Source organism: Populus trichocarpa, chromosome 16 (genome assembly GCF_000002775.5).
Source record: "Populus trichocarpa isolate Nisqually-1 chromosome 16, P.trichocarpa_v4.1, whole genome shotgun sequence".
Taxonomy (NCBI): domain Eukaryota; kingdom Viridiplantae; phylum Streptophyta; class Magnoliopsida; order Malpighiales; family Salicaceae; genus Populus; species Populus trichocarpa.
This window is the reverse complement of record NC_037300.2, coordinates 10046250-10060402: the sequence shown is the minus strand read 5'-3', so window position 1 is coordinate 10060402 and position 14153 is coordinate 10046250. Positions and strand designations below refer to the sequence as shown.

At 32.8% G+C, this 14153-nt stretch overlaps 1 protein-coding gene across 1 annotated transcript; it reads right to left on the bottom strand.

Moving 5' to 3' along the window:
- Nucleotides 1–564: 564 nt before the first annotated feature.
- Nucleotides 565–8203, bottom strand: LOC7468808 (membrane-associated 30 kDa protein, chloroplastic). The gene is made up of 11 exons (XM_002322877.4): nucleotides 7952–8203; nucleotides 7099–7223; nucleotides 6864–6974; nucleotides 6518–6582; nucleotides 6329–6410; nucleotides 5181–5255; nucleotides 4794–4864; nucleotides 4611–4693; nucleotides 3771–3835; nucleotides 1175–1249; nucleotides 565–822 (listed from the first exon to the last, which is right to left on the bottom strand). The coding sequence occupies exons 1-11, from the start codon at nucleotides 8103–8105 to the stop codon at nucleotides 709–711; spliced, it is 1020 nt and encodes a 339-aa protein (XP_002322913.1). The 5' UTR covers nucleotides 8106–8203; the 3' UTR covers nucleotides 565–708.
- Between the last annotated feature and the right edge of the window lie 5950 nt (nucleotides 8204–14153).

Below are 14153 nucleotides of genomic sequence, written 5' to 3'. Positions count from 1 at the left end.
CTACTTAATTTGAGACTCCTCTTTCTGCAGTATTATTCTCTATATGGATTGTTCTTTTGCATTACTTCTATGCTGTTTGATTCAAAATTGCATAAAGCATTTGCTCCCGACTGAACCAACTCAGCGATTCAATGCAAGCCTGGTTAATAATCTAATAGTTACGGTTATTTTTTAAAATATTTTTTACTTGAAAATATATATAAAAAAAATATTAATTTAAAATAAAAAAAAAATAAAAATAATTTTTTTTTTAAAACACTTTCAAAATACAAAAACAAACAGCGTAGTTAACCATGCTCTTACAGAGGATCAATCAGGCGATGCATGAGCAATCAGCCCCATACCTTGTTTAGCATTACGAAGAACATGCCTCATTCTCCGGCATGTTCCTGGTCGAAGGCTCGAAGCTTATGACCATATAAGCTCAATAGAACGTGCTTAAGAATTTGCCGTGTTGGGCACAACCAACTATTGGCTCGATGGCCCCAGTTCACACTGCGGCTAGGGTGGCATCTGCAGAAATCATCTCTAATATATATATATATATATATTACAACTGCAATCTGACAAGGTGGGTAACATCAAACCCATTCAACAAAACTTGTTTTATTTTAATTTGTCTCAACTATACAACGATTTTCTATTGGCCTTTACATAGTAATTTGCTGGCAAAACAAGACCTGATCCAATATTGTACTTTCAAGTACTCTAAAAGTTCTTTCTCTTTTGTCTCAACTCATTGAGCTCCATCTCTATGTCAGGATCTCGGAATGAATTGTTTGAGCTGGTGACAACTGTTCTTCCTGGTGGAAGTTCTCCTTTCTGTTCCAGAGAATCAAAGAAATAAGTGTTCTCAAAGAAGACAAAGGGAATAGAAGTTACACGAATTTTACAACGAGAGATATTCACAAAATAAGCTTTAAACCCATCAACAATCTTTTCTCCTCCTCCTCACAGTACTACCTCTATCTTGTATACAGAAATTATTGCAGTCCAAAATAATGCAAACCGCATAATTCCTTGTCCTGGTTCTATGGTTGTCATCCTCAGAATGAATACCAGGATAAGAATTTTTTTTATGTACTTGACAACAGATTCTGACGGTAATTATTTTTGACAAGAAAGTCTTACAGTGCCTTTTTTCTCATAAACTAGTAAGTTGGGTAAGGCATACCTTTGAGCTACCACCTAGTTCCTTCTTCAGATTCTCAAGGTCATCATCAACTGATGACCCTTCAAGTAACGCAAACTGCATAGACAATGAAACACAAAAAATGGCAAGGATCACAAAGAAATCTGATTTCCGGAAATAAACCACCAATTGCAAGGTTAAAAGCACTACTTCAAATGTATTAAGATCGGGATGATCAGCAGTTTGTTTTATGTAGGAATTGGAGTTAAAATTGGGCAGAAATATAATGTTTAATGTACAGTTCAGATATGGTCATAGTTCGGCTGCAGAGTGAGTGGACTGCTGGAAAAAGAGGGGACATGAAGAACAGATAGCAAATATGGAAAGATGAAGCTAATCTAAGAGTAGGAGAGAAGACCTCAGTACCAAGTTTACAGCAAAGTCTCAAAACATAAAATTCTCAATACTATCCATTGTTTCATAAGACAGAACCTACAGCCTGAAATAGACTCCAGAACCTAGAAACATTAAACCCAAACCATAGAAGAGTCGTGCCATAAGTCGTAAGAAATATATCTAAGCTGAAAAAAGAAAACAAAAGGGAAAAAGGCCATGTTCAATGAACAGTGCCTGAGTGACAAATAGAGTAAATAAAACTGCTACATTAAGTTGACACTAGCTTGACTTAGAACTATAAAAGCAAAACATATTGATTTTTTTATGAATAAAAGACTGAAATAGCCTAACTGAAAACCATCATATATCTACAGAAGTTTTATTCAGAAGAAGAAACCACCATGGACACTTATTTTCAGGGAAAAAAAAAAAAAAAACACCCTCTCAATATATGTAGAAACAGTCAACTTATTCTTGAGTGAAGGATGGCACTGGCTCTATCTGAAAAATTGGCTTCCATTCTCCATGTCATCAAAGGATTCAACTACACTAACAGAGCAGGACCTACTCATAAACCAGAAAAAAAAAGTGTATCTAACAAGGAATGCCTCAAAAAGTAGTTTCTACTGTCTAAGATCCTCTTCAGGCATGTTGAAAATTTTTACATCCAATAAGAACTATGATGTGAATCATGTTTATCTTTCTTCAAATTATCATGGATACCTTGAAAGAATGGAGCAAGCTTCAAGATGTAGAAAATCATACGGCACCTCATTAACTAAACCAGACAATAAAATAACTATTCAAGAACTGTTTTGTTGGATATTAGTAGTGGATGATAATCCTCCCTTTCAAATCTAAAATATTCACAGCATACACTGATTAATACTATCACAAGCCAGAATCACCCAAAGGTGCTCCCTGCATTTAATTCTAGAGTAAAAGATAACCATGCAACTCCAATCTCCATCAGCTTCCCTTGGCACTGGAAGGTTGAAAAGTTCCAAGACAAAGGGAAGCATCTTTCCATCAATTGGGTGGTATCTATAGCCTCCATGGTCATGGTCTCACAATATTTTAGTTTTCACTCACTATATCCTTCAGGTGTATCTTTTATACTAAGAGAGGGACATCACCTTATAAGGGCATCAACCTTGAGCACTGTCCAAAACACTTGTAAGAAAATAAAAATAAAAAAAACAAAATCACAAATCTTCCATCATCTTAGAATCAACATCATTTTCCCTGTCCCACTGAAGAGGTTGGTGAATAAATAGATCAATCAAGCAAAAGGTTAGAGCTCCTTTACTTTTGAATTAACCTCTCAAGTTTCACCAGTAAACATTTCTTATGGAAGGTTAATAAGCACGATTAACAAATAATCTTTTTCACCTGATGATACCCAAATAAGGAATTTATCTTTGTTATTCCCAATAGTCTACGTTAATAGCTACCCTTTAATTATACATCATTTGTCGCATTTATGCACTGAATGGAAACTAAGCTTGAAGTCAGCTACCATGCATTTTAGCTTTAAGGGGTAAAATGATTTCATTGGATTCTATTCCAATGAATTTTCAGCCCATCAAGGGCCAAAGAAGTCGCGTTCTTAGAAAGGGGCTCAAGAACCGCCTTTGGTCATGAGGTAATAAATAGGAAGGGAGAAAGAATAAGCCATAGCTGCAGAAAGGAAGCAAAATTAGAAAACCCAAAAAAAAAAAAAAAAAAGCAAAGGCAAGTGCCAATCCATCTTCTCTATCATGTTAATCACAATTGAATTCATTTCTATATAACTAAATTTGGCTCTAAAAATACAAGTAGAGAAAATGAATTTAAATTCAATTAAATTGGCTAAATTCATGGACTTTTAAATAGGACCTGACTGCATGCATCTTGAGTGTGATTTGGCATGGTGGAAATCAATCACAATTGTACAAATATGTGCATGTATGCACATGATAGTTTTATAAAATCAGTTGTGGAAGTCAGGACATGCCTGTATGTCTTTGTATTTAGCATTTAGAATAATTTAACTAATGATTCAAAATTAATAAATAAATAAATAAAAAGTTGCCACCCCATTGCTCAATGATAATGCAAGGATCAACAAAAGCGAACGCTGATGTTTCCAACAATTTATGGAGGGAGAATTGGACAGAGAATGGTTTAGCTCATTAACATTCTTCAAAATTATAAAGGGCACACAAATAAACAATAGTTGAAGGACAAAAATAACAGATACCTTTCCATCAAGCTCGTTTGTAGTCAACTGGCCAAGAGCTTCAGCTTCTGATTCCATTGCCATTACTATCAAGAGAGGGGGGGGGGGATCTTAGATACAGTTAGGTGCCAATGGTAATCCACACTGCAATGATCCAATAATTAACAAGGCATCCAGATGTCCCACTGCAAGCATCATTTCTAGTAACCAATGCCAAGGTAGAATAACCATAAACAGTATCCAACTTATGGTTCTATTGATTATTCAATAAAGGAACCAGTGATATAAGGAATAGGGGCTTAATATCCAAAATTATAGGTATCAGAAAAAAAATAATCATTTTCATAAATTTGAGTACAGGCCCAAATAGGCAGAAATGGAAACAGGCACTTGAAAATGCTGGGAGTACAACTTTCGGATGATGCACAAGAAACACAGCGGAAGTTTTTTTATCAGCCATTTTAAAGGAGGATACAGAGAAGTAATCATGTGGAGACTAAAAACATGGTTATATAAGCATCAATATACTTGAAAAGAATTGGCAAAGTTAAACAGACATCCTAGATAAGTATCCAGGTCACAGCTAGAAAAATTCAATTTGGAGACATGATCATTCAAATGACAAGAGAAAAGAAAGATTGTAGCATGAGTTTTGGATAGACTGAAATGGAAATAGAGGAAAACAGTTATGAGCATATAAGGTGATGTCTACGTGTAAGTGGATTCTAGAAACACTGGCATAACTCATGTCACAATGTCCTGCTTCCAGCAGATATTACCGGACCCTGTCAAAGTCCAAGGAAGACAGGAAATGCACACGAAATAGAACAATGATGAAGAGACTAGATCTAAATCTTTTACCTTTCTCTTCCATCTTTTCAAAAGCTGCAAGTGCATTACTTGTATTAACATTTCCCAACATTTCATTCATTTTGGTTGTAGTCCTACAGGAACACAGAAGTGCACAACAAAGCAAGCATCAGAAAGGTAACACACTTAAAGAAACAATGCTACTTTGAGAGGGGAACTGGGGGTAGAGACAACTTTGCAGACTGAGCACGTGCTTTCAGAGTATCTTTCTTTGATTTTGCCTCCTGCATTTTGCTCTCCAGAAGCTACACAGAAAACTTACAACAAGGTCATTAGTATATCACAGTAGCTATCAAAAGGATGAAAACCAAAAGGTAGAATGGAAACAGCACGAAATATGGCCAAGTAAATTTGAAATATTTTACCAAAACCATCTTTTTAAAAAATGTTAGTCAGCCTCAACACCAAACAAAATCCTAAAACAGAGAACCTCAAGCATGGTTTAAAAGCAGGTCTTTGGTTTATAGTGGAAAGAAAGGAAAGGAAAATTGAGCTTTGGAAAACGCTTCAATGAAAATAACATAGATGTATGGAAATAGCACTCCAATGGCACAAGCATACCCGAGTATTAGAGACGAGATTCTCAACGACACCTTTCTGTTGATCAAGTTGAGCTTTGAAAGAATTAGCATTATCCTGCAAAAAACGAAAACAGAAAAATTAACTTTCTAAAGGATTCCTTTATAACTGTGACAACATTTGCACATGCAGCTTGCAACATCTACTCAATTCTTTGTTTACACTCACAGCTGAATTCTCAACAACAAATAACAGCAACTTCCACATTTGTTATTTTAGAGGTAACATAACTTAGAAAACACGAGGGAATACGTTTGTTGTTTTGAAGCTAATAAGAATTTACTTGAGAAGAGGGAATTGACTTGAGTAACATCACTCTAAAATACTTGCTCTTCTAGTTTAAGCATAATTTATCAGAAGTAACAAAGTAACAATACTCATCAAAAGCCTCCTATCCTAGTATCTCTACAAACTGGGGATGCTCATAGAAAAAGTAGCTAGAAAATTATGCACGGATAAAAAATTAAGGAAATAGAAGATATTGTTAGTTACTGACAACATCTCATCATTAACAAGCTAGATTGAATAACTCTCTGTTAGCTCAATATATTAAAGCAGTAATAAAAAGAAACAACAAAAGTTGACAATCATGCAGTTAGGAAACTTATGATGAACTAACAGGGAGGTTCCCATTTTACCCACAAACTGGGGATGCGTATGGACTGTTATTTCAAAAGAACAGTTTTTTTCTTTTCTGTCTCTTTCTCCCCATCTCTTTTTGTCAGCAGTTTGATAAGGCTTGAATGCCAATCCAGTAACATTTAGCATTGTTCACCTTGTATGATACCAGTGGACCTTTAGTCCAAGTATCTTTCTTTTTTTATTCTTTTTTGATTCACGTGGGGTGTCTGGGCCAGCTTACGCGCACTTCGACTAATCCCCACGGATCCTGAAGTTAACGACCAGGTAAGCCTCCAGTGGCCATCAATATTAGCAACCACAGGGCTCGAACCTGAAACCAGAAGGGGAGCAAACCCCTTAGTCCCAAGCTCTTACCACTGGACCACCTACTAGATGGTTAACCAAGTATCTTTCTTGCTTTCTAAGGCAGAGGTACTTGGTATGAAGCGCAATCTAGAACTAGACAATTTCAGACACCATGCATTCTCGTTCAGGAAGATTCAACTTACAGCATACGTTTTACGCCTCTTGAGAGCTTCACGTGCAAGGTCTTCCTCTCCCTTTTGAAGGGCAAGTTGTGCCTTACGGTACCTACATGGTGCAAAATAATGCTTCATTTCTATAACAAGAAAGCAATCATGTAACGAATCTAATTGATTTGTCACTTGCTGGTAGTAATAGCTCCAACCATGGTTTACCATTCTTCAGAAGCTAGTTGTGCAGCTTTATATTTATTTTCCAACCTTTTTTGAGAAGCCAGAACCTAAATAAAACGTAAAAAGAAGAAAATTAGAAAGGAAAAGGGGAAGAATAAAGAAATTCCACATTAGCACAAAATTGAGAAGCCTAGAAATTTTATGTCTATTAATGATACTACCATTTGGGGTTAAATGCTTGACATATTATACTCTCGTAGTGTATTAAAAAGTGTGTGTGTGTGTGTGTGTAACAAAAATGATAGAAAGTGTACGAGAAAAGATGAAGAGAACAGGGAAGAAAGAACCAATAGTAATTAAAGAAGGAAATAAATGCAAGATAAATTACTTGTGCTGTGGCCTGACGCATTTTTGTTAAGTCATCATTCATTTCAAGTACTGTCTGCTCTAGAATTTTCTCTGGATCTTCAAAGGAACTTATGATTGCATTGGCATATGACTGTAACAGAAGAAAATTAAACCATGTAGGTTAATGTAGAAAAAGTATAAAATTATCAGCGATGGTGGTCAAAAATGACCAGAGAGTCATTACATAAACATGGATGAACACTCCAAGATCTCACCTTCACAACTCTACCAAACCGATCAAAAAGGTTCATGCAAGTGCCAAGAGCACCTCCACCTTGTCTGTAACATTGGGACCGAGTGGATAGACTGGTCCTTATCCTAGCAACTTTTAGAGCTTCAACTGCAAGCAAAATTAATTCAGCAAAGAGATCAATATGTGTCTAAACACACAAGTGAAGCGCCAAATGCATTCATGTGTATTCAGAACCAGATTGCTGACATTTATATAGAGCTACTCTCTTATGCTTGCCTCATCAACGTTTTTAAATTTATTAAAGATCTATATCAAATTACTAAAGTTTCTTGTAACAAAAGCTCACAAACAGCATTCAGCCCTAAACCGAACAAAAAGGACAACAATATCCATACAGCCAACCCCATCAACTCTTGTGACTTGCAACACTCAGATGAATTCATTGGACTTTGAACAATCAGCCCCTACAAAAATCCCTCCTCGCAATCACAACACTCCACCGTAGATATTACAAATTCATCCAAAAGGGTCTCCTTATATATCACCCCCTAAAAGAAACCAGCTTCAAAAACAAACAATTGGGCACACCACACAATTAGCACTCTTAAACTAACAATTGCTTCTCCGTGTGTATATTTTTATGAATTAAAAAATCCAAGAACGACAAAAAACTAAAATAAAAAATCCTTCGCTCGTATAACTAACATCAGAAACAGTCAATTATCGCATCTGGGTCTCCTCAATTCACATTTAACACTATAAAGCACCAAGCTTTGACGCAAAAAGGACTGAAAAAAAAAAGAAGATTAAATTTAGGAACTAAAAACTAACGGATGCCCATTAACACATACGGCAGAAAAAAGTAAAGTACCTACCTCCACCATTGAAAAACGACGTCGTGAGGGTCCTCCTCTTCACCATACATAAAGTAGTATTATTGTTACCGTTGTTGTTGGAGCTTGAAGAAGTATAAGGAGGGTGTGGCATTGGCAGGGTTAATCCTGTAATTAACTGTGATTTAATGGCCATTTTGTAAGTGAGTGTCGACCTTGCTGCTTTGGTAAATAATAACAGAGTTGCTCAAAAATAGAAAGAAAAAATCTTCAGGATTCTGGATAGAGGAGAAGAAGAGACCAGGATCACTTTATATAACAGTTTTGTCAATCTCGTTTCCGGTTTAATTTTTTATCTGAGCCGGACCGAAATATTTTAAGATGAACCGGGTTCGGGTTTTATTATTATATTGCTTGTTTTAATTTATTCGTTTCTTTAAATTGTAATTTACTTGTGCATTTCTATTTCATATAAACTAACAAAAAAGAACCAATTTCATCCTAAACATTTTTTTCATAAATTGATTTTGTTTCTAATCCATCATTGAAGGTTGTTAGATAAATTTTTGTGTATCGAAACTAAAATCATTTCATTATTGGATCTTTAAAAACTATCAACAATATAAATATACCATTTATATCAACTCTATATTAAAAATTTATACTATTAATATCTTGTGTTGGTTCAATTCTATCCATAATTTATATTAATAATAACTAGTTGACTCACATGAGTGTTTTATATTTTATAAATGTTTTTTTATTTATTTTATATCATGTTTATTATAATCAAATACAAAGATTTTAAAACAATTGAAAACATAAGAGATAATATGTATATTTTCATATATATTTTTATTAAACAATGAAAACAATTGCAATTTTAAAGAAGAGAAAGAAAATAGAAGAAAATAAAAGCTTATGCATATGTAAATTTACTTGTGCTCGTATAAGATCACCACATACATAGCTAAATTAACTCATGATAGAATAGCAAAGAATGCATATGAATATGAGCAAGAAAAAAATGCATATACACAGGGTGGATTAATAAACGAGCGAGAAAATATAATTATTTAATAATAAACTTATTTTTAAAAGTGAGCATGCATTGGATATCTATTTAATAATGAATAAACAAATAAACAAATAATCCTCCATAATTTTAGACAAAAGGTATCCAAAGCATAAGAAGAAGGACAATTATATCATTTTAGAATAACCACTCAATAACAAACTCATGCTATCAAATTATTCTCAAACTTCTTGATTATGTGGTAAAAAAAAAGATGTGCACTCACAAAAGAGATCATGAAAAATAGTTAAAAGAGATCAAAAATAGAGTATATAAGCTATAGTAAAAAACTATGACACACACATGAACAATAACTTAAAAAACTCAAACTAAGCACCCGTCTCAAGTTTTAGTCACTTTAAAATTTTGGGTTGTAAAACGTAAAAGAAACTTCCAGAAACACGTGCGCTTTTAACAATAGAAGAAAAGCAAGCATAATTTAAAGCTAAATTTAGATAATCTTATGATCTTATTGAGTCTTTGTTTCAAATCATTATTGAAGAAATAAGAGTAAGCATGTAATGAAAATAAAACTTATAAGTAATCATTATATAGATTTAATGTTAGCCAACAATTATGTTAAAGTCTAATATTAAGAAAAGACAAAATGCAATATGTACAATCAAACATAAGATAATTGTCTTGCAAGCTTTATGAAAAGAAGTTTACATAGGGCTAAAGCAAACCCTAATAAACATAAACTCTCTTTTAGAGTCTAGATAAAAAAAAAAAACAAATGTAATCATATCTAACTTTGAACACAATGTTAGAAGCAATGCCTAAAATTTTCAAATAAGTGAATATAGAAGTAAAAGGTCAAATGGATAACAAACTTTCTAAAGTGATAGGTCAATTAAGTTGTGCTAATGCAAACTCATCTTAGAAGGCATACATTCATTTATATTGAGATGTAGAAGGTTATAATGCAAGAGAAAATCCTTTGTATAAACTTAAAGATACGTAAAGTAGGCCTTTGATCATTGAAGAACCCAACAACACTATAAGTGATCCTTTTATGGAACCTTATAGTAACTTAATTTTAAGGCACAGAGCTTCCAATAAAAGACCTAAGAAGGAATAAGAAGTTGGAAAATAAAAATGCCTAGTAGTAGAGGTAGTTAGGGGTAAACCAGATAAATCTATAATCGAAATTGAAATACATAGTAAGGATAGTATAACAGGCTTATGGTTCAATGATGCAACAAGTATATAGGCATACCTATAGTAGACCATATCCAAAATATATAGATAGGAGATATCCAAACCATGCATGTAGCCTTTAAGTTGGAAGATTTTACCTTTTTTTAATGGGTAGAAGACTTGTAATTATTATAGAACACATTGTAAAGTTTATGTACCAATATAAAGAAGTTGTTGATTTTAACTACCTTAAGCATAGGTCATTTATAAATTCATTGATTAGGGTAAGGGGATTTTCTTGGTATATAAACATACCACCTAACTCAATATATTCCTAAAGAGAATTGTAAGTTATTTTTAGGCTTATTTTCAAAACAAATCCTAAAATTAGATATATTAGATTTAGTAAAGTTAAAACAACATTTAGATGAATCTATCAAAAAATACTTAAGTAGAATTATAATGGCTAATCCCAAATGTTAGGCAAAGATTCCAAAGAAGAAATATGTGTCCATAAAGTTTAAAAAGCATTCAGGCTTGGAGATTGAGCTTAAAGAAGAATTTTGAAAGGATAAAGTTTAATGATGTGTATGAGTTAGAAGCCCAGGGTAGAAGATATAAGAGTTTGTTGAGAGAAGAAAAAGATGAAAGAACTTTTTATTTTTGGTAGTTATTACTAAGAACCAATTCAATTAGAGAACCACATTGCATAATTTTTCCCGGAATAACCTTAGTGTGTGATGTGTTAGTGAAGAAGAATGCAAAGGCTTTAAAGGGATTGAAATTCATTAAGTGGTGACACTACTCTTTTGATACAAACCAATTTAATCAAATCTTTGATTGTTTAGTGGCAAACGAAATAATCGGTTTTAGAGAAAAACATAATACTTTACCAATAGAAGAATAAAAGGAGAAAGGTTATTATAAGTGGCATGGAACAATAGGACACCTAAGTAGGAATTGAAAATAAAAAGACTATAGGGATAGATAAGAATCCTTTACCTGTCCATTAATATAACATATTTACATCTTATAATACTTATGATTTTATTAAGCATGTTGAATTATGAATTGTAAGTTATGACCTTTGATAAATTAATGCACTTTGATCACTTGATATAGAAGAAATTTATAAAGTTTGTACTTATTGATCAATCCTAAAAGGATAAACTATTTGTGAAAATGGCATATGGCTAACAACCATGCTACCAATACTTGCATAACCTTTAGGTTGTGTTAAGAAAATGTGATCAAATGAAATTTATGCCTTCGAAACAATTGCAAGCTTTAGACCTTATGGTTGTGTAAGGTTATAAAACCAAATAAAACAACTAACAGACTCCACTAAATAATGAAAAACCTCAAAAGAAAATCTAATCAAGAAAGCTTTAGACACTACAATTGTATTTAATAACTTGTAGTTTATCATTAATAAACTGACCTCATATGACATAGATATACTAAGGATAAATCAAGGAAATTTTTAAGTCTCTAGAATGAGGAAAAAAAAACCAATGAAGGAACCTATGTTTTTAAAGTTATAGTATTTGTGGCAATACAATTAATTAAAGGTGCTTTAAATAATAAATTCGACAAAAAGTCATTCCTATTTTAGAAAACGAGAATCTAGATGGATGGAATATACTAAATTCAAAGGCCCAAGTTAGAAAATATAGAAAGTTGGCACTAATAAGGATAAAAGTTCATAACATGAACTGCTGAAAGATGGTTGCAAAGAAAGATGGTTGCTACCCATTAAAGTGCAAACAAGCAAGTTTAGAAACCAAAGAAAAAGGTATAAGATTTCACCACAAACTAAACTAAAAATAATTTGGTCATTAAATTTGGTAGAAGGATAATGAAAGTGAGATAAAAAAAAAAAAGGTTAAAAGAAGTCACGAAAAGGTTGGAAAAGATAGACTTCCAAAACCAAGACTAATAAAAAGGATTTAATAAAGGAATCTTTAAAGTTCTGCAACTTGATGAAGATGAAGATTGGTATAATAACCCTTATAAATGGAAGAAATACATGAACAAGAATGTAACACAATAGCCTTTTTTTTCAAAGAGATTTGCTATAGAAGAAGGTTATCTAACTACATTAAAAGGTGATATGATAAATGATTCACCTTTTGTGCATATATTGGTCTCAATCTTTAAAGTTGGGAAATAAGATTTTATAAATCAAAATTGGATGGAGAAAAAGCAAGGTGAATATTAGAAGGATAGCATAAAAATCTCCTTAACATCGATGCATGTAAAGTCATGAAAATATTGTTTGGAAAGCCAAATAAATATAGAGACGTTCATCTAAACCATTATATATCAAGGTTAGTATAAATTGCATTATAGTTAATAAAGTGTTAGTGAATAATAGAGTAGTTATCAATATTATACCTTTTGTGTATGCAAGATATGATTGATAATATAACATGTGCATTAGCCAAACAAAAATGTCAATTTGTTATTTTTGGATTGTATGAGGAACATCTGTTGTGGGATCTAACTTTCTAGGAGCACATGTTATAGAGGTACAAGTATGTGTTCATCACCTTACTTCTCTTAGTAAAAAAAAGTGTTTTAGGTAATTATTAATGTATAAATGAGTTATGTTCTAGGCATATATACGTGATATAAAATTTAGTTGATCACAATGGTGGAGGCTATACTGTTAAATATTGAGTCAGCTGCAACAACAAGGAATTTAATGGTAAATGATGTATATCATGAGAATATGTAATAATTCATAATTGATATATATATAAAGAAGAAATGTGTAATATTTATAGATAATATATATTATAGAATGTGTATTATTGTAAATGATATGTTTACAACCATAACACATCAAGTTTAAGAAATGTCTTGTTATTGATTAGTATATAAATCCAATGCGATGTTTGGAATATGAATTCAATGCAATTATGAAAAAATATTGTTATATGAATAAATTGCCTTCGGGGAGGGAAAATAGAACCAAGAATAAATTGTCTTTGAGACGGGATAATGGAATTCCAAGAATAGATTCCCCACAGGGCATGATAATTATTATGTGAAAATATTTTTCATAGGGTAGGTTAAATATCATTATGTGAATATAGCTTATGTGGCATGAAAATTATTATGTGAAATCATTATTTACGAGCCATGATAATAATGATAAATATTCTTATATGAATAATGGCTATAAGGCATGTTAATTATGATGTGAAAATATTGTCTGCGAAGCAGGATAAATATTATTATATAAATATTATCTACGAGGTAAGTTAAATATTAGTATGTGAATATTGCTAATAGGGCATGTAAATTGTCGCACCCTCGCGAGCGGAGCGCGGCGTCGCGGCGATCCTCGATTGATTTCAGGGTCTTTTTTTTTATGAATAATGGAGTCACCACCTGGTATTATGGTCACTAGGAAACCTAACTAGTCTTTCAGAGATTCTAAGGCAAGGGATTGGTTGCGTAAAGGGAAGGTATTAGCACCCCTAGTACGCCCTACCTAAGGTAAGCTGCTTGGTGTTTGGTTTGCCTTATAATAGCTATGGTGTTGGTGTTTTCTAATCCCATCAGTTTTTTCTAGGTTTGATTCAAACTAAATTTATTAAGGTAGAAATCCAAGGAGATTCCATGTGCTTTAAAAGCTCATTTTTCCCTTAGTATTTCAAGAGTTTGCGACTCGTAAATCGCAAGTAGAGAGGATAAAGATTTAGAAATCTAAGGAAATTCAGAGCGCTTTAAAAGCCTCTTTTTGCCTTAGTGTTTCATACTTTCACGGCTCGTAAACCGTGGAGTCAAAAGTTGAAATGTCCTCAATTATAATTGAGGCTTTTTTCAAGGATGTGTGATGACTTATTATTCCTAGAAAATTATTTTGGATATTTACCACTTAGGGTTTCTTTATCCAAATATTAACAGTGAATAATAACAAATTATTCCCAATAATATTTTGGATATTCGTCCCTTAAGGATTTCTTTATCCAAACATTAGCGGTGAATAATAGATGAATTCCCCCAAAATAAAATTTT

Coding starts and splice junctions, on each gene's coding strand:
- LOC7468808 (XM_002322877.4), bottom strand. CDS start 8,105: ATGGCCATTAAATCACAGTTAATTACAGGATTAACCCTGCCAATGCCA. Junction 6,975..7,098: donor GGTTTGGTAGAGTTGTGAAG/GTGAGATCTTGG, acceptor CTTCTGTTACAG/TCATATGCCAATGCAATCAT. Junction 823..1,174: donor AACTAGGTGGTAGCTCAAAG/GTATGCCTTACC, acceptor TCTCTGGAACAG/AAAGGAGAACTTCCACCAGG.